At 45.2% G+C, this 20,991-nt stretch overlaps 1 protein-coding gene across 1 annotated transcript in view; it reads right to left on the bottom strand.

Moving 5' to 3' along the window:
- The window catches only part of EIF4G2 (eukaryotic translation initiation factor 4 gamma 2), a 1,765,983-nt gene that overhangs the window by 239,229 nt on the left and 1,505,763 nt on the right, over positions 1 to 20,991 (bottom strand). Inside the window, exon 18 of the mRNA XM_044059276.1 lies at positions 1,765 to 1,969. Coding sequence (XP_043915211.1) covers positions 1,765 to 1,969 — 205 coding nt within the window. The remainder of the gene's footprint in view (positions 1 to 1,764; positions 1,970 to 20,991) is intronic.

A 20,991-nucleotide genomic window follows, 5' to 3' on the forward strand; every position in this document is an offset into this window, starting at 1 on the left:
CTGGGTAAGAGATCCGTAGACCAGCTCCTATGTCTGCCATCAGTGGTCGGCTCCAAATTACCTGGTGCCGACACTGCAGCAATAGTAGTAGCAGTAGTAGTAGTACCCTTGATTGGCTCCGAACTCTGTGGAGCCAAGGAGGCAGCAGGTTTGTCAGTTTGAGAAATTTTGAGAGGCGGCTCCGATGCACGAGCTGGCGCTGGGAAGGGGGGCCTCTTAGAAGATTTAGATTTTTCCTTTTTCGATCCATGCGAGTTAGAAGAGGAGGAAGAGCTAGCCAGATATTCCTGAAATGAGGGCTTAAGGAGACCTTTTAATACAAGTTTGTTCTTTCTCTCCTGCAATACTCAGGCACTAAATGAGTGACAAAATAGGCATGTTTCCTGTAAGTGGGTGGCCCCAAGACAGTATTACGCAGTTACTGTGGCCATCCGTTATAGACATCTGTGAACATTTCACACACTTTCTAAAGCCAGAGGGCTTATGATCCTTGACCTCCTTAGACATCTCAAAGAAGATTGCCAATCAGACACAGAAAAAAGAAAGGGAAAGTGGGAGGACTAGGTCCTCTAACTTAAATGGGCCTAGCCCTTAAAGTACTAGCAGATACACAACCATGAGGACTAGGTCCTCCAACTTAAACGGGACTAGCCCTGGTTAGAGAAAGAAGGGAGAAAACCCTAGGTCCTCTAACTAAAACGGACCGAGAAAAGGAAAAGGTTTAGAAAGACAAATTTAACAGTCTCGCACACACACCAGAGAAAAAGGACAATCTCTATTAAGTCAAGAAAATAGAACTAAGGTCAAAAACCCCATTCTAACTGCAAATACAAAAATGCGGAGAGCTCCGCAAGCAAATGCTATTTATTTTAAGCTAAGAACATGCTCAGAGAAAGCTTATCTAAATTTTACGAAATACTGCACAGTCTAAACTACGCTCAAAAGCGCCTACAACCACGAATATCAACAATATCTTAACTATTTCGAAAAAACAAACTGGCGCACAGGATACCAAACAGAACGATAAGGACAACGACCAACTGTTCTCAGAAAACTTAATACAGGAAGAAACCCAGTAAATGTTTAACTACAAAAACAACACTAGTAACAGCTATATAAAGCTATCTAAATATGGAAAACAGCAAAATTTAGCCCCCCAAAAAAATCAGCAAAATGGTTTAGACTTAGCCATGGCCAAGAAGAAGCACATCCAAACTTGTTGACGCGGCAAGAGAGATCTGGGGATTGTAGTGGTGCACCATGGGATACCTGCCTAGCCACGAGCCAACTAGAAGACTTTGAGCTTGTAAAAAGGCCGAGTCGGAACAGTGGATCGGCTCCAAATCCATGTGTAAGAATGAAGGTGAGATAGGACTACAGAACATTTACCCTTTTCCTTGAAAATTAAACAAATAGAACACACATCATACGTCTACATGCAATGGCAAAGTTCTCGCTGATATGCCAACTACTCCACTGTGTAACAAGTACTCCACAATCCTGTTATAAACTCCACACCAGAAAGGCTGAAAATCCACTTATGGATAAAAAGATCAGCACCAAGATGATCCCCAAGCACTGGCTGTAGAGAGTTTCATTTCACACACTGCATAGTGTCTGGAGTTCACCAAAAATAGGACTTGAACAGAAAACAACCTGCCACTTCCCATGGGAAACTCACCATATCCAGCCTATAAAGCAGTGTACGCACACAAGATAAACAGCAGCACATTTACATGACAAAGAAAAGCAAACATCACTCACCTCGTTACAAGTATATTGACAAAACCTTTATCTACATGTAGCTTGGGAGAAATGTTATCTTTGATCCACTTATAAATTGTTTGAGGGGATGGATCTGCCTTTATTTGTTTCAGCAGTTCTTTCTCCAATTTCAACAGTGGAAATAGGAAACTTAGTCCTTTTCCTTCCAAAATTTCCAACATGCGATCCTTATTTTGATCAATCTCTGAAAACAAAGATAACTTTAAATCACTTTTTTGCAGGCATGCACACGAAACTAAAGACAACAGAAGTCCAAGCTACATTAAGTAATTGTTACATCGGCATCTCAGCATTCACAGCAGATATCCTCTTCACTGTTGGGCAACATAAGCATCCCATTACTTACAAGAATAACCTACAAGAAAACTAACTGCAAGAACAAAGCTAAAAACCTATTTATAAAAATTCCTGCTGCTGCTTGAGGCAGCTGGAATGAACAGAGAAGGACAAACAATAGTATAGTCGCCCTAACAATCAGATAAACATTGCAGAACGCACCCTAACATTCTTCTGCAATGAATTAACACCTGGAAGTACTCCCAATTAACTCCAAAAGGGGAGGCCAGTGTTTGACAGAAAAGGAATTGTTATAACCTGAATCAATGCCCTTCTTAAAGAAGCTGCTAGTGCCTGAAGACATTCTCAAATACGTAGTCAAAGCACTATGGACATCTGTACAAGCGATAGGAAAAAAAATCTGGTAGAATATCAGCCACACAACCTTGCAGCCAACCTATTTCACCATTACAGCAACAGTGTGCAAATTACATGGATAGTACCCACGTGGACACTGCTGTACCCTTCTTTTTGGAAGCAAAAGGCACATACGACTATCCTATTTATCTAAGCTTAATCATCAAGCAAGCAGATAGGAAAGTTGTGCAAAATCTTACCATAACCATAAATGTCCTTCTCTTCCATGTTGAAGAATTCTACTTGTGTGTTTACCCTTCTTCCTCTCCACTCTGGCCGTCCAGGTTTCCAAAGAATCTCAGTCCCTCTTAGTACGTCTGACGTGGCTGCAGGAACATGGGCCATAAAAGTGACGCCTGCACGCATCAGCCCTCAGAACATAGTAAAAGCTCCAGTTGGAGACAGTCCTGTAAGGGCATAGCCTAACCAGTATCACCCAGGAGAGCAAGTGCAGTCATACAAGTGTGGAAGGTGGGTGGGAAGGAATACTGCAACATGGAAGAGGAGGACATAGTACAGTTGTGTACCTACTATAAATGTAGATGTTCGAGTGTATTCACTGTTGCAGTCATTAGTCTTGGGTTATTCTGCTGGCAGGCTAACCGCAGTCGGCCTGAATTCCAAAGTCCTGGTCCGGCATCGGTTGCTGTCGCCTCTTCCCTGATGTCAGTGTGCCAGGGGTACAAAAGATGCAGCCGACGCCATTTTCTTCAGTTTTTCTTGCCCCAGATGTCAGGTGCCCCCAAAAGGGTAGGCTAAAAATTATGCCAATAAACATGCATGCACTAAGGTAAACATTTCCTTCATCTACAAGCAAATACACCACATAGCTTGTATAGAATAGAGAAGTACAGATAAGACCCAGCAAAAGAAAGGAGGATGGTGGGAGGGTAACCTGGACTGCAACAGTGAATACACTCGAACATCTACATTTATGGTAGGTACACAACTGTACTATGTTCATCGTGTTTCACTGTTGCAGTCATTACCCTTGGGTTGAATCCTAAAGCTGAGGATGGGAGGCTGGGGCTAAATAGGATTAGGAGAGGCTATGAGGCCCTGCAGAACTGCAGTGGCAATGCCTGCTATGGATTTCGAATAGAGAGGTAAGTGGTAGTGCTTTGTAAAAGTGTGCACCGAACTCCAAGTTGCAGCTTCTAAGATGTCTTTGGTTGGTACTCCTATGAGGAAGGCTGCTGCTCTGGTTGAATGTGGCCTAATGCCCTTAGGCACTGATTTGCCATGCTGTGAATAACAGAAATGAATGCAATGGCCTATCCATTTGAAAGTGTCTGTTTTGAGATAGCCTTTCCTTGTGATCCTGCAGCATATGCCACTAAAAGTTGCTCAGTCTTTCTGAAAGCTTTAGTTCTGTCCAAGTAGAAGCATAGCTGTCTCTGTATGTCCAAAGAATGCAGAAGTCTCTCACCCTTGTTCTGTGGGTTTGGATAAAAGGTAGGCAAGTGAATGGTTTGGTTAAGGGCCACACCGGACACCACCTTAGGCATAAATGTCATGTTTGTCCTCAGAGAAACCCTGTCTGGATGGAAAATGATAAAAGGTTCCACAGCCATGAGTGCCTGTAACTCAGAGACTCGTCTTGCAGAGGTTATTGCTAGGAGCAGAGCTGTTTTCCAGAATAAGAATATTATATCAGCTGTTGAGGCTGGCTCAAAAGGAGGCAGTGTGAGTTTTTCCAAGACATAACTGAGGTCCCATGCAGGCATTGGTGCTCTCCTTGGAGGTCTTATGTTTTCTGACCCTCTGAGGTACTGCCTTAAAGGATGAGAAAAGATAGGTGGTTCCGTATTGTAATGGGCTGAAATGGCAGAGGCATGGATCTTAATTGATGAAAAGGATAGGCCTTTGTCCAGCGTCTCAGTTAAGTATTGTAAAATCTGAGGAATGTTTGGTACAAACATGTCAATTCCTTGTGCCTGGTTCCAAGCACAGAATCTTTTCCATTTTTCTGCATAAGATTTTCTGGTACTGGGCCTCCTGGCCTCCAAAATAACATCCATCACAGCTTTGGAGAGAGCAGTATTCTGAATGGCTACATTATCCACCATGCTGCCAGATTTAAGGTCCTGAGTTGGCTGTGCAGGATCTGATTGTTTTGTTGGGTCAGTAAGTGAGGAATTTGAGGCAATGTCCAGGCTGGACCTTGAGACAAGTTCTTTAGGATTGGGTACCCAGTGCTGGCGTGGCCAGTCTGGGGCAATCAGTATCATTTTTGGCTTCTCTTGTCTGACCTTTAGGAGTACCTTGGGGAGGAGAGGCAGTGGAGGAAAGGCATATACTGTTAGGTTTTTCCAGCTGAAGGATAAGGCATCCACTTTCCATGCTTGCTTGTGATAAGTCCTTGTGCAGAATCTCTGTAGTTGGCAGTTGTGAGGGGATTCATCTGCCAGAGTATTTATCTTTCCTGGCAGGAATTGTGCTTGCAGAAGAACCTGATAAGTCAGTGCTGTGTCCCACAAAGTCATGGCTTGTCTGCAGAGGGGGTAGGAATGTGCGCCTCCCTGCTTGTTTATGTACCACATGACTGTAGTATTGTCCGTCTTTATCAGTAGTTGTCCTGGATGAAGTAGATCCTTGAAAGCTGCCAGGGCATTTTGAACAGCTAGCATCTCTTTTTGATTGATATGAAGATGCATCTGGCTTGCTGGCCATGTGCCCTGAATACATTTTCCTGCCATGTGGGCCCCCCCAGGCATAATCTGATGCATCCGTTGTTAGTGTCCACCTGGCTGTGGGCAAAGTGAATGAATGGCTGTCCCTTGTGGTGACAAGCCTGTGCCCACCATCAAAACTCCTGTTGCAGGCAGGGAATGAGGATAATTAATGTTTCCAGGCTGTGGCAATGTTGAGTCCAATCACTTTTTAGATACCATTGCAGTTTCCTCATATGCAGTCTGGCATATGGAATTAGCAGAATGCAGGATGCCAAGAAGCCCAAAGCTTGCAGAAATTTTCTTGCAGATAACTGGGTCTTAGTTGCCAACATTTCGAAGTAAGAAGTCAGTTGCCTTTGTTTGTCTGGCGTGAGATAAGCCATCTGGGCCGTTGTATTTAAGCTTGCACCCAGGAATATTATCTCTTGAGAGGGTACTAGTTTTGATTTCTTTTCGTTTACTGTGTACCCTAGGCAAATTAGTAATCTTTTTACAAACGCCAGATGATTCAGTAGAATGTCCTTGTTCTCTGCTTGAATAAGACAGTCGTCCAAGGATATATTTGAATTCCTCTGTCTGCAAAATGCAGTTACTGGTGCCAGGCATTTTGTGAAGACCCTGGGCGCAGTAGATAAGCCAAAGGGCAGTGCAGAGAATTGGTAGTGCATTGAGCCAGCTATGAATCTGCGGTATCTTCTGCAAGATTATCTGATTGGGACATGCAGGTATGCCTCTTTTAGGTCCAAAGTTACAAGCCAAGCCTTCTTGCCCAGCATGGGCAGAAGCTGCTGCAGTCAACATTTTGAATTTTGGAATGTCCAGAAATGTGTTTAGAACAGACAGGTCCAGTATTGGTCTCCAGGCTTTGTCCTTTCTGGGTACCAAGAAAAGTCTCGAGTAAAATCCTTGTCCCTGCTCTTGCTGTGGTACTCACTGAATGGCCCTCATGTCCATGAGGGATGAAACTTGCTTTTGTGCCTCTGCCCATTGACTGTGTGGCAGGTCTGGCATACCTTTTGCCCTTGGCAGGGTGTGAAAGTGGAACCTGTAGCCCTGAGACACTATTTTCAAGACTCATTTGTCCTGGGTGATCATGTGCCAATTTTGTGAAAAAAGTGCTAGTTTTCCCCCTAAGGGGGCTGCCAAAAGATAAGTGCTTGGTGCTGGCAGAGGAAAGTCATTGGGACTGTTTCCTGTATGGCTGTGATTTGTCTTCTCCGCTTTTGGAGGTAGAAGCATCCTATTGTTTAGGCCTGTATGAGCCTTGGGGCTGGGATCTGCCTCTGGGGTGTCTGTATCTGCCTCTTTGTGGCCTGACACTGGAAAGGACCAATTCTTTGTAAGCCAGTTCCTGCTAAATCTGGGTGGCTGCACCTGTAAGAAATCCTTAACTGTCTGCATAAATTTTACTTTGTCCTCCATTTTCTTCAACACCTCTTCTGCTTTAACACCAAACAAAGAATGCTGTAATGGAGCATCCAATAATTTTGGTTTAATATATCAGGCAGATTCTGTTCCTTTAACAAAGCATGCCTCCTAATGACAGAACCCGTAACAGTGGCCCTGCAAGAGGCCTCCAGAGAATCAAAACCACATTGGAAAGTATGTCTTCCCACTTGTTCAGTTGCATGCAATAAATCCTGCATTTCCTTGTTTTCTGCACATTCAGAATTTGTTAATATTTTCTGTTTAAGCAGTGACATTAAGTATTGCTGATATTTAAGCATATGAAACTGACAATTTAAAGTCCTCACAGCCAAGGTAGCAGAAGTGTAAACCTTTTCCGCCCATCTGTCCAGTGCCCTTAAATCCCTATCAGAGGGGATAGGGTTTTTTGCAGTGGAAGCCTTGACCCCTTTGGGACCCTGAGAACTAGTTTCTGGGTCAGCAGCAGGGTTTTTATAAAGAAATTTATGTGAATCTGGAACCCTGTAGTATCTGTCTGGCTTAACAGGTGCAGGGGGTAAAGAGTCAGGAGACAGGCCGCACTCTGAAAATACATCACCCACAATGTCTAAAACAAGGGGGATACCAAGAGGCCTGTGCTGAGGTAGTAAAAGAAAGTCTCTGAGGCTTTTCTTAGATTCTGAGTAGTCTTGGCTCTCCCGGTGTAAGTGCTCCCTCATGGTGTGCAGGTTTTCCCCAAAAGAATAATCCTCAGGAGAGGCTGAAGGGATAGATTCTTCAGCATCAGAATCCTCATACGGAGGAAGAGAGTATTCCTGTTCAGAAGAGGAGTCAGAGGAAATGGAAACCTGATCTGAAGATTCACATTCTGTCTCTTGCCTAGGCCTCTTATCAGGAGGGGGATGGGGACCCCGGATCAAAGTAATTAGGTCTTCGGCCATTTTGAGCATCTGTTTTTTAGGCATGGAGGCCTTCCCATGGGCTGGCTGCACTTGTTTCTTTGTCTTTAGAGGTGCTTTAGTCTTTGCCTTAGAACCTGTAGTCAGTTTTATATACAACTGTGTAGGCCTGAAAACACCCTCAGAAGCCGATGCCTGTGCAGCGGCCCTGGACCCATCTGAGGGAATATTTTCCAAGTGTCCAATAACTTGAGTTTCCAGCGGCCTAGTCTGCTCCACGTGGGAGTCGGAAGCGGCCTGCGGCTCTGAGGTAGCGGGTGGCAGGGGCTGCGAAAGCGCCTCACTGAGAACCGGCAACTGGCTAAGAAGAAGCCTCATCAGTTTTGGACTTCGGATGCCAGTCCTTTTCCTTGCGTTTCTTGTGAATTGCGGTAGTCGGATGGCTATCCGACGACATCGTGTAATTAAATCTTGGGCCAAAGTAATGAAATGCAAGACCGTACCGACGCTTAATAGTGCGTTGGTTAAATCTAGCACAAAACCTGCAATTAGCATCGTCGTGATCAGGGTCTAGGCAAGGAATACAATAAGAATAGAAGTCCTTATGAGGTATTTGCTTCCCACAAGAAATACAATAAGAATGGAAGTCCTTATGAGGTATTTGCTTCCCACAAGAAATACAATTATTAAATTTTTCTGACATTGGTCTGGAGCAAGAAAAAAGTTTCCCCAACGGGGTACTTCGCTTTAAATAAAGACTTCGGATCTGAAATTCGAACACGAAAATCTCAGGAGTCGGCCAACCGGCACTTGCGAACTGCTTCTGCTTCGGGCACCGCATGGCAAAAAAGACTGAAGAAAATGGCGTCGGCTGCATCTTTTATACCCCTGGCGCACTGACGTCAGGGAAGAGGCGACAGCAACAGACGCCGGACCAGGACTTTGGAATTCAGGCCGACTGCAGGTAGCCTGCCAGCAGAATAACCCAAGAGTAATGACTGCAACAGTGAAACAAGATGAACATCTATGGTTATGGTAAGATGGGTCTATATTATATTCTCGAAAGCAGACAATGTCAAATCTGACATTATCGACACGAGAATATGAAATGCTCAGAATCTCAAGCGTGTAAATGGAAATCTCCGTAAGGGGAGATTTCCATTTACTGCAATGTAGTGTGGTCTCGGAGTTGGTATATTAAGCAGGTTTGCCCCCCTGCTTAAACCCGTTAGGGTACTTTTTTTTTTTTTTTGTCTTTTTATAAGGTGGATGTTTGAAGACATCGACCATATGGTGTCGACCACATATTGTTCGAAGTTTTCAAACATCGATCTTATATTATAGACCCGGTAAGATTTTACACAACTTTGCTATGTCCTTCTATTCCATTGTTACAGTATTCTACTTGTGGGCGAGTGCAAAAGCTCACTGAGGATTGGGAGGTGGCCTAGATGAAGTTTCCAGAAATCCATGTAGGATAGCCCTGGCAAATCCCGCCCTGGCTCTGGAGATATGGTCCAGTTTGTAGTGCTTGGTGAAGGTGTGAACTAAGGACCAAGTGGCTGCCTCAAGTATGAAGTTGGTGTCTAACCCTTTAAGGAAGGCTCCAAAAGAGGTCATAGCTCTGGTGGACTGGGCCTTGACATTTCCCTGCAAGGTCTTACCATGGTGAAGGTAGCAAATGGAAATGGTCTGGGAGACCCAGGCCGAAATTGTCTGCTTGCTCACAGCTTTCCCCAAGGCTCTGGGATGGAAGGAGACAAACAGCTGGTCTGATTTCCTAAAGGGTTTGGTTTTATAAAAATAAAACCTAAGTTGTCTGTGGACGTCTAGGGAATGTAGCACTCTCTCACTATCCCCCTGTGGGTTAGGGAAGAAGGTGGGCAGGTGGATGGGCTGGTTCAAGGATAGGTCATTCACTACTTTGGGAATGACTGGTTTGTCCTGAGGGTCACCCTGTCCAGGTGGAAGATTAGGAAAGGTGGTGTAGCCATAGGAGCTTGCAATTCTGAAACCCTTCTAGCAGAAGTCAGAGCTACCAGCAATACAGTTTTTCAAGTGCAAAATTTTAAGGGGGCCTTGTCTGCTGGCTCAAAAGGTGATGTGGTGAGTTTTTATAGAAAATAGAAAAGGTCCCAGGGAGGGGGAAGACGGTTTCCTGGGAGGTCTCAAGTGCAATACACCTTTTAGGAAAAGTAAGAGGGGAGTCTGGATGCAAGAGGTGGATCCAAAGGAAGGCAGGCAGAGATAGCAGACGAGTGTGCCTTCAGAGATGAGTAAGATAATCCTGTCTGCATGAGTTCACACAGGTTCGAGAGAATGAGAGGCATATTGCTTTCCAGTGGGTCCCACTGTCTTTTGAGACACCAAACAGGATTTCCTTGTATTGGGTTTCCTGGCCTCCGGCAGGACAGTGAACATGTCCTCATTACATAGGTGTCTGAAGGGGATCAGAATCCTATCAGCTACAGGGTGAGGTGCATGGATTGTCACTGTGGGTGTATCTGAGTCCACCCTTGTGCTGTGTGAGCAGGTTCACTGAATGGGGTAACTTGTGGTGATTGCCTTTGGACAGGTGAAGAGGGAAAGTACAGTTGTGTACACTTACCATAAATGTAGATGTTCGAGTGTATTCACTGTTGCAGTAATCTGCTGACAGGATGCCCTCAGTCGACCTGAATAACAAAGTCTTGGGTACTGCGTCGGTTGCCGTCTCCTCTTCCATGACGTTAGGGGTATAAAACATGCAGCCGACGCCATTTTAATCAGTTTTTTCTTGCCCCAGATGTCAGGTGCCCCCCAAATGGGGAGTAAAATATATATATATATATATATATATATATATATATATATATATATATATATATATATATAAACTGTAAATATATAGATGCACCTTAGAAACATAAAAGTTACCTTCAACTAAAAACAAATACAACACAAAGGCTTTTGAGTATAGTGAAAGAAAGAAAAGGTATAGAATGGGGGATGGTCAGTGGGTAACCCGGACTGAAACAGTGAATGCACTCGAACATCTACATTTATGGTAAGTGTACACAACTGTACTATGTTCTTCGTGTTTCACTGTTGCAGTCATTACCATTTGGGTAGATTCCCAAAGCTATGGATGGGAGAACAGCATTAGGAGCAGCTATAAGGACCTGCAGGACTGCAGTGGCAAAGTCTGCCCTAGATTTAGAGAAGAGAGGTAAATGATAATGCTTTGTGAACGTATGAACAGAGCTCCAAGTAGCAGATTCTAGAATGTCTTTGGTTGGGACCCCTCTGAGAAAAGCTGCTGAAGTAGAGGCAGCCCTGGTGGAATGGGATCGGATTCCCTTGGGCACAGGTTTACCATGGTGCAAATAGCAGAAACGAATGCAGTGGCTTATCCATTTAGAAATAGTCTGCTTTGATATAGCCTTCCCCTCTGATCCTGCAGCAAATGCTAACAGTAGTTGCTCAGACTTTCTTAGAGATTTTGTCCAGTTTAAGTACAATCTAAGTTGTCTGTGTACATCCAATGAATGCAGAATCCGCTCCCCCTTGTTCTGCGGATTTGGGAAAAATGGCAAGTGAATGGTCTGGTTAAGAGCCACACTGGATACCACCTTAAGCATAAAAGGATTGGTCCTGAGGGCCACCCTGTCCGGGTAAAATATAATGAAAGGCTCCATGGCCATGAGAGCCTGTAGTTCTGAAACCCTTCTTGCTTAAGTGACTGCCAAAAGAAAAGCTGTCTTCCAAGATAGAAATTTTATATCCGCAGTAGCTTCTGGTTCAAAAGGATGCAGGGTGAGTTTTTCCAGCAGACAATTGAGGTCCCATGCAGGAGTTGGTGCTCTCATGGGAGGCCTTAAATTTTTAGCCCCTCAGATACTGTTTGAGCAGTGGATGAGAAAAGAGGGGAGGCTCTGTGTTGTAATGAGCAGAGATGGCAGAGGCATGGATTGTTATTGAAGAAAAAGATAGGCCCTTGTCAAGCATCTCAGTTAAGTATTGTAAAATCTGAGGAATATTGGGCTTTGCTGTGTCTATTCCTTGTGCTTGGTTCCAAGCACAGAATCTCTTCCATTTATCAGGATAAGATTTTCTAGTACTAGGCCTTCTGGCTTCCAAAATGACATCCATCACAGATTTAATGAGAGGTGTGGTTTGAATGATTAGTTGATTAGCCATGCCGCAAGATTCAGAGTTTGGAGCTGTGTGCGCAGAATTTGATAGTTCTGCTGAGACAGTAGATGAGGTGTTTGAGGCAAGTACCACGGAGGAAGGTGTGACATATTCCTTAGAAGCGGGTACCAGTGCTAGCAAAGCCAGTCCGGAGCAATTAAGATCATTTTTGGTTTTTCCTGTCTGACTTTTAGTAAGACCTTGGAGAGTAGAGGCAGAGGGGGAAAGGCATAGACTGATGGGTTTTTCCAGCTGAAGGATAGAGCATTCACTTTCCATGCTTTTTTGTGATGAGTTCTTGTGCAGAATTTGTAAAACTGATAGTTTTGGGGAGAGGCAAAAAGATCTATTTCTGGGCCCCCCCATTTCTGTGTTAACATGCTGAAGATTTGTGGATCCAGTTTCCATTCGTGCAGGTCCATAAGATTTCTGCTTAGGTCTGCCAGAGTATTTTGCTTTCGTGGCAGGAATTGAGCTTGAAGATGTATTCGGAAAGTCAAGGCTGTGTTCCACAAGGCCATGGCTAGTCTGCAAAGGGGGTAGGAATGTGTACCCCCCTGCTTGTTTATGTACCACATAACTGTGGTGTTGTCCGTCTATCAGTAATTGTCCTGGATGAAGTATGTCCTTGAAGGCTGTCACAGCATTCTGAACAGGTAGTCTTTCTTTCTGGTTGATATGCAGATGCAGTTGGTTTGGGCTCCATCTGCCCTGAATGCATCTCCCTGCCAGGTGGGCCCCCCAACCAGTCTGATGCGTCTGTAGTTAGGGTTTGGGTGGCAAGAGGTAGAGTGGATGAGAGTCCCTTGTTTTGGTGACACCAAAGAAACTCCTGTTGTAGGCAGGGAATGAGAGGAATCATTGTTTCCAGGCTGTGACAATGTTAACTCCATAAACTTAGGTACCATTGAAGTTTCCTCAAATGCAGTCTCGCATATGGAATTAGTAGAATGCAGGATGCCATGAACCCCAAAGCCTGCAGAATTTAGGTTCATAGGTTCATACTAGGCTATCTGCCCTAGGGCATTTATAAGCCTAGCCAGTGTGTGTGTGGCTTCCGCCACCCCTTGGAATGAGAATACCATGCCCATTTAGGGTTTAGTTTACTGTGCCTCTGTCTAGTAGTGACACAGAGATGACCCCCGGGGTAAACCTACGATCTCCCATCCACTCGTCAAGATTTCTCTTGAAGAGAGTCAGTGAGGGGGACTGCCTAACATGGACTGGGATTCTGTTCCAGAGTGTAGGGAGCCTCTGGGTTATGAATCTGTCCCTCCAGCACGTCCTATTTATTTCTGTGTTGAGGTTCAAATCTCTCGCTCTCGTGGCTCTGGTGGATTTGGATTTTCTGAGGTGGAGCATGTCCATTAATTCCAGATTGGACATGGCCTTATACGTCAGGCATTGATCGCCTCTGAGTAGGCGGTATGCGACTGAATAGAGCTGGAGTTTCTTCAGCCGGGCAGCATATGACATATGTTTGAGACCCTTGATCCTCTTGGTGAGGTACTTTTGGGGTCTTTAGCTGCTGCAGGTGTCGGGTAAGGTACATCTCAAATGGGGCATTGTACTCAATTATGGGCCTGATAAGGGAAGAGTATAGGGGGCACAATGACCTCTCTTGATCTAGATGTGAATCCTTTCATGATAAGGTGGGTAATATAGAAGGTCTTCCTAACCACCTTGGCAATGTGAGTGTCAAATGAGAGGTTACTGTCAACTTGGGTCCCTGATTAGTACTTCCGTACTTAATGGATTACCACCTATGAGGTAATTTGTGGGTACTTTGTTTTTTCCAAAGGGTATGACTATACATTTTTTGGCGTTCAGTTTAAGGCCATGGCTCTGGCACCAGTTATCCGTTTCTATGAGGCCTTTCTGAAGGATGCTTGTGTCCGCTGGAGTATCAATTATGGCACCCAGTTTGCAGTCATCTGCGAACTTTGTCAGCCACAATCCTCCTACGTTTGCTTGCACCTTGGAAAAATAAATGCCGAACAACAGGGGTCCCAGGACCGAGCCCTGTGGGACACCGCTTGTGACTGGCTTAGAGTCTGACATGGCTCCAGCTATTCTGACCTTGTGGGTTCTGTCCTTGAGCCAGTTTGCAACCCATCTTATGACATATGGGTTTACATTTAAGCTGGTGAGCTTGTCTATGATGCCCGAGTGGGGTATTGTGTCGAAGGCTTTTGCAAGATCAAGGTAGGCTGTGTGAACTGCCTTACCCTCGTCAATGGCCTTAGTGACTGCTTCAAAAAAGTCGACCAGGTTCAAAAGGCAGGATCTGCCCTTGACAAAGCCGAATTGGGTAGGATCCAGTGTCTGTAGGTCCCCAATGTCTTTGCTTATGAGTTCCATAATGATCCTCTCCATAGCTTTGCAGACCAGGCTCGTCAAGCTTATGGGGCGGTAATTTCCAGGGTCCTTAGAAGCACCTCCTTTGTGGAGCGGGACCACTGTTGCTGTATGTCATTCTTTGGGTACGTATCCTGTAGTAAGGCTAAGATTAAACAGCAGCCTTATGTGCGGGTTTAGTTCCTCTTGGAGTTCATGTAGCACGCAACCCGGGACACCGTCTGGTCCCACTGATGCTGTGTTTTTAGCTTTGGAGAGGGCGGCTCTCACCTGGGCATCAGAGATGTCAGGGAGGCTACACTCTGCTGGGATAGATATTTCTCCTTTTGGGGGGGGGAGGGGGGGATTTGCACTGAACCTGTCTGCCAGTATGTTGGCAATGTCTGTGGGTTCAGTGTATTTTGTGTCATTTTGGACTAACTCTGAGCATATCTGGGAGTTTCCACCCAGGTTTCTAACATAACTAAAGAAGGCCTTGTGATTGTCTTTAGTGTCTTTTGTGATTTTTCTCTCAAAATTTGCCTTGGATGATTTTATGAGTGATCGCAGTTTTTTGCTAGTACTGATCAGAGATGCCTTCCCTTTTGGGGATTTTGCTCTGTCATGTAGTAGCTTCCTCCTCCTGTTGTAAAGCCTGTTAATGGCTGGGGTCCACCAGACAGGATGCCTGCCTTTGGGGGAATTTTTATTTGGGATTGCATGATCCCTGCATTCTTAAAGGTGTCCGTAGAAAGCGTTTATAAAGGATTCAGCGGTGTGGGCTGTGGTTTCCACTGGCCCAGGGGCCTTGAAGGATACTACTTCAGTCTTAAGAAGTGTGAAGTCAGATTTTGAGAAATTCTTCACTGTGGTCTTTTGTGCTGGGGGTGGGGGCGGGATGTGGATTTCCAGTGAGATTAATTTATGGTCTGATCTCACCAATGAGGGGTATACTTCCGGTGTGGAGCACTGTGTCCCCATGTTTGTGATGAGCAGGTCTAGTATATTTTCTCCTCTTGTGGGAGTGGTGACTAGTAGTTCCATCGCATTTGAGTTTATGAATTCTAGGAACCTTTGGGCTAGGGTGTTGGGGCTTGAGTAATGCTCCCAGTCTATGTTTGGGTAGTTGAAGTCTCCCAATATGATGGTATTTGGAGAGGCATTCATACTCTCCAGTGTCTTCAGGAAGGCTGAGTGGGGTTCCTGAGTTTGAGAGGGTGGTCTGTAGCATGCTACAAACTGTAGGGCAGTTTTGCCTACGGTTAGTTGCGCATGGATGGTCTCCGATGCTTCGTGCGTTGCCACTAACCTGGAGGTGTGGGTATCTTTGATGAATATGGACACTCCCCCTCCTTTTGTGGTTTGGTCCAAGTTTTGAGGCCGAAAAGCATGATATGAGATATAACCTGGTAGTGCTGTGGTGCTCTCAGGAGCCTTGAACCAGGTTTCAGTCACTGCACAGACATCGATGTTCTCCATATTGAGGAGGGCTTCGAGAGTGTGCATCTTGAGGTTTAGACTTCTGGCGTTGAGCAGCATTACCCTTAGTTTTTTTTCCACTTGTGTTTTCTAGGAAGGTGGGTTTGTCTTTGGAGCCTTGCCTAAAAAGGCACTATGGGGGTGGCAAGAGCCTTGGCCAATATCCGGAAGCCCAGGGGTGACAAGTGCAAGCCGTCCCTTGCGAAGCAGCGTGGCTTGTCAAGCATGTCATCCCAAGCAGACATACATTGGATCCCCTTAGAATGACACCAGTAATTGAGCCAATTGTTAAAGCTGATTATTTTTGTACTGTGGCATCATTCTTGGTGAGGGTAAGATGCTGCTCAGGGTCAGTATCATACCGGCCTGGGCTACATAATCAGAGAGCTCCTCTATGTCTTTTTTCATGTAGTCCAGGGAGGTACGTCTCAGGTCATTCACACCGGCATGGACAATGACAGAGTCATATTTGTACTTGCTTTGGACCTGAGTGCTTGTGTTATGTGGCGGATTCTAGCGCCCGACAGGCAGCTTACTGTAACCTTTTCCTTGTTCAGTCTGGTGAGCGGGACGTCAGTGTGTCTGACTATGGAGTCACCTATTACAAGTGTATCAGGCATGTTTGGCCTTAAGGGCTGTGACTGTTTGGCACACTGACTTTGTGGACTATGTGTTGCATGTGCTATGTTTTGAGGTAGTGGTTGCTTGGATGTCTGCTTTGGAGGCCTCTGTTGTTTTGGTAGCTTTTTAATTAGAGCCTCCGAGTATGTTTTTGTGTGCTTATGTATTCGGTTTGCAGTTGTGATAGATCTATTTGAGACTGGGTTTGTGGTGTGTGTGGTTACCTTCTCCTCCTGACTGGTTTTGCCAGTACTGAGTCGAGAGAGCTCAGCCTCCAGTTTGGCTATATAGTTGCATCTCTCACATATATTTGTATTTGTTGGGAGAAGGAGAGGGTTGTCTGTGTACATGAGGCAGTTGTAACATTGCCTTAATATTCCCAGATTCACCAGCTGAACTGGAGAGGATACCAGTAACTGACCCTTCGACATGCTAGAATAGTGTAAGGGATTGCTGTGTAACTGAGTCAGAAAGGACCTATAGGGAAATGGGTACTCAAGAAGATTGTAGGTGGATGTAGTGCTTTCTTTTTGTTTAAGAGTGCTTTACCTGTGTAAAAATGCTTTAGGAGCAAGTGCTGGGCTTTTCAGATAGAGAATAGACTGTTTAGATTGAAGGTAGAGCAGTTCTAAGAGAAAAACTGAAGTGCAGACTTAGCGGAGCCAGAAATAGTTTAAACTTGATTAACCGATGCTGCGCTATGTGCAACTTCGCGCTAAAGCGGGCTTTATAGCAGGGGGTAAGAAAGAGCTAGGAAATGGCCCAAAATGGCCAATAAACTACAAGTTGCTGGGCTGGAACCACTCCTTTAGGGACAAATAGGCTGCTCAGTGCTCCCCACTTGTCTTGCAGATAACTGGGTTTTTGTTGCCATTTGTTTGAAATATGTTGTCAATTGCCTCTGTTTGTCTGGCGTGAGGTAAGCCATCTGGGCAGTTGTATTCAAGCTTGCCCCAGGAATGTAATTATTTGAGAGGGAACCAGTTGCGATTTCTTTTCGTTTATGGTGTACCCTAGGCATGCTAGAAGCCTTTTTACAAATGCCAGATGCTGAAGTAGAGTGTCCTTGTCCTCTGCTTGACTAAGACAATCGTCCAGATAAGGATCAATTTTAATGTTTCTTTGTCTGCAGAATGCAATTACTGGTGCCAGGCACTTTGTAAAGACCCTGGGCGCAGTAGATAAGCCAAAGGGCAGTGCAGAGAATTGGTAATGCAAAAAAAAACTGCTTTGAAGCGGAGGTATCTTCTGCACGATCCCCTTATTGGGATATGCAGGTATGCCTCTTAAGTCTAGAGTTACTAACCAAGCATTCTTGCCTAGCATATGTAGTAGCTGTTGTAAAGTCAGCATTTTGAATTTTGGAATGTCCAGTAATGTGTTCACAATCGCCAAGTCCAGTTTTGGACACCAAGAATGGTCTTTTCTGGGTACCAGGAAAAGTCTTGAATAAAATCCTTGTCCTTTTTCCTTTTCTGGTATCGGTTGAATAGCCCCCATATCCATGAGGGACATGACTTGTTTCTGGGCCTCTGCCCACTGGTTTTGTGTCAGATCCGGACATCCGTTTGGAATTAGCAAAGTATGGAAATTTAATCTGTACCCCTGGGATACTATGTTTAATACCCACTTGTCCTAGGTAATTAACTGCCAATTTTGAGCATGAAGTGCTAGTTTTCCCCCAAGGGGGCTGCCAAAAGATAAGTGCTTGGAGATGGTAGAGGAAAGTCATTGAGACTGCTTACTGTAGGGTTGTGCTTTGTTTCCTCCAGATTTGGAGGTGGAGGCACCTCATTGCTTTGACCTGTAAGAAAACTGTGATTGAGCCTTTTGAGCGCCTGGGTTTGCCCTGAGTGGCTCTGCTGGACACAGGAAAGGACCAATTTTTAGTAGGCCAGTGCCTACTGAACCTGGGTGGCTGCACTTGCAAGAAATCTTTTACAGTTTACATAGATTTAGCTTTGTCTTCCATTTTCTTTAAAACCTCTTCTGCCTTATTACCAAACAGAGTATCATGCAGCAAAGGGGCATCCAACAATTTAGCTTTAACATGATCAGGCAGATGTTGCTCCTTGAGCCAGGCATGCCTTCTAATCACAGATCCAATAACGGCGGCCCTACAAGAGGCCTTCAAGGAATCAAAACCACATTGCAAAGTATGCTTTCCAACCTGTTCTGCTGAATGCAATAAATCATGTAACTCTATTTTCCACACAATCAGAAATCAACATCATTTTCTGTTTCAGTAAGCCCATAACATGCGGTTGATATTTAAGCATATGAAACTGGCAGTTTAAAGCCCTGATTGCCAAGGTTGCAGATGTATAAACCTTCTTACCCAATCTATCCAGCGCCCTGGAATCTCTATCAGAAGGGGTAGGATTTTTGGCTGTAGAAGCCTTAACACCCTTGGGACCCTGAGAAATAGTCTCAGGATCAGCAGCAGGATTTTTGAAAAGAAATTTGTGGGAGTCAGGAACCCTGTAATATCAGTCTAGCTTACTAGGAGCCAGAGGCAGGGAATCAGGAGCCATGCTTGGTTCAGAGAACACATCAACAATGTCTAATACAGGTGGTATTGCCAAAGGCCTATGCTGAGGAAGAAGGAGGAAATCCCTAAGCCTCTTTTTTGATTCTGAGAAGTCCTGACTTTCCCAGTGAAAATGTTCCCTTAAAGTATGCAAAGTCTCTCCAAAAGAGTAATCCTCAGGAGGAGATGCAGATGGGATGGATTCCTTTGCATCAGAATCCTCATAGGGTGGAATAGAAAATTCCTGATCAGAAGATTGATAATCAGGGCCTTGCCTAGGCCTCTTGGGGGGAGGGGGGGTTGGGAACCCCTGATCAAGGTAATTAAATCCTCAGCCATTTTGATAATCTGTTTTTTAGGCATAGGGGCCTGAGAACGTGGCTCATGCGTCGGTTTTTTAGACACAGAAGTTGTTTTTGACCTTGTTTTTACTGCTGGCATCGGTTTAATGTAAAAATGTTGAGGCCTGAAAACACCCTCAGAAGCCGGTGCCTACTCAGCGGCTCTGGACCCATCCAAGGGAGAGACATCCGCAGGTTCAATACTTTGCGAATCTCACAGCATACCGGACTCCGAATGGGTCTCGGTAGAGGCCTGAGACTCAAAAGTAGCAGGTAACAGGGGCTGCGAAAGCACCTCAGTGAGTACCGGCAAACCGACAACTGGCTTAGGAGAAGCTTCGTTGTCGGTTTTGGACTTCGATGGTTTCTTTTTCCTTGCATTTTTTATGAACTCCGGTAGTCAGATTGCTAACAGACGACATTTCAGGGTAGTTGAATCTTGAACCAAAATATTTAGAAGCAAAAATATACAGATGCTTACTAGTGGGTTGGTTAAATTTAGCATAAAACCAACAGCAAGGCACGTTGTGATCAGGGCCTAGGCAAGGAATACAGTACAAATGAAAATCCTTATGAGGTATTTGCTTCCCACAAGTAATGCAATTATTAACTTTTACTGACATCGGTAAGGAGCAAGGAAACGTTTCCCTAACAGGGTACTTAGCTTTAGTTTGAAGACTTCGGTTCTGAAACTCGAATACGAAAATTTCAGGAGTCGGCCAACCGACACTTGCGAACTGCTTCTGCTTCGGGCACCACGCGGCAAGAAAGACGGATTAAAATGGCGTCGGCTGCATGTTTTATACCCCTGACGACCTGACGTCATAGAAGAGGAGACAGCAACCGACGCAGGACCCAAGACTTTGTTATTCAGGCCGACTGAGGGCAACCTGCCAGCAGATTACCCAAATGTAATGACTGCAACAGTGAAACACGAAGAACATCCAGTGCTGTCTTGGCCAGTAGGGAGTCACCAGCAAGATTTTGAACTCTATCAATGGGAAGGGGGGGGGATGCATACAAGAATTTCCCCTTCCAGGTTATCGAGAAGGCATCTGCTGCTATTGCCTTGGGGTCTGGTGTCCTGGTGCAGTAGCCAGGAAGCTGCCTGTTTATGGAGGAGGCGAACAGGTCTATTTGTGGAATACCCCACCGGTGGACCACATTTAGGAAAACATCTCTTTGCAGCATCCACTCGTGGTTGTTTGAAATGGTTCTGTTTAGGTAATCTGCCTGGGAGTTGTGCAGGGATGGAATTTAGGCTGCCTGAAAGGTGATCCCCTGTGAGGAGGCCAGTTCCCATGCCTGCAGAGATGGTCTGCATAGAAGGTAGGATTTGGTTATTCCGTGCTTATTGAGATACCACAGGACTGTGGTGTCTGTGAATATCCTTAGAAGGCCCTGCTCTAGGCAGAGCTGGAAGGTCTGTAGAGCAAGGAGGATGGGTCTCATTTCCCTGTTTATGTGATCTCGTTTGTGTCTGTCTGTCCACAAACCTTGTACTTTCCTGTTTCCCCAGAGTTGCTCCTCAAACCAGATCTGAGGCATCTGTGTGCATGGTCTGGTTGGGAGAGGATGCATGCAGAGGGAATCCTGGGTTCTGGGCTACCTGAGCCACCCACCATCTCAGTTCCTGATGTAAGCAGGGGATCCTGAACTCTAGAGGGTGCGAGTGCTGGGTCCACACCGACCAGAGGTACTACTGAAGTTTCCTCATGTGCATCCTTGCTAGAGGCAACATGGGAATGGTAGCTGCCATGTAACCTAGATGTCTCAGAAATTGTCTTGCAGTCAGTTTTGCAGATTGTAGGGCAGCAAGAAGGTAGTTTTGGAGGGATACCACCTTTCCTGCTGGAAGAAAGGCCTTTATGAGGTCTGTCCTGCAACCCAGGAAGACAATATCCTGTTATGGGGTAGAGGTGGAATTTTTGGAAAATTGATCATGAACCCTAGAGACTAGACTGTAGGAGTACCAGAACGTCCTGGGAGTGGCGTAGAAGAGTTTCCTTGTCTGTTGCCTGAACTAGGAGGTCATCTAGGTAAATGAATAA

This window comes from Protopterus annectens, chromosome 17.part0, assembly GCF_019279795.1.
Source record: "Protopterus annectens isolate FY-2018-M chromosome 17.part0, PAN1.0, whole genome shotgun sequence".
In the NCBI taxonomy this organism is placed as follows: Eukaryota; Metazoa; Chordata; order Ceratodontiformes; family Protopteridae; genus Protopterus; species Protopterus annectens.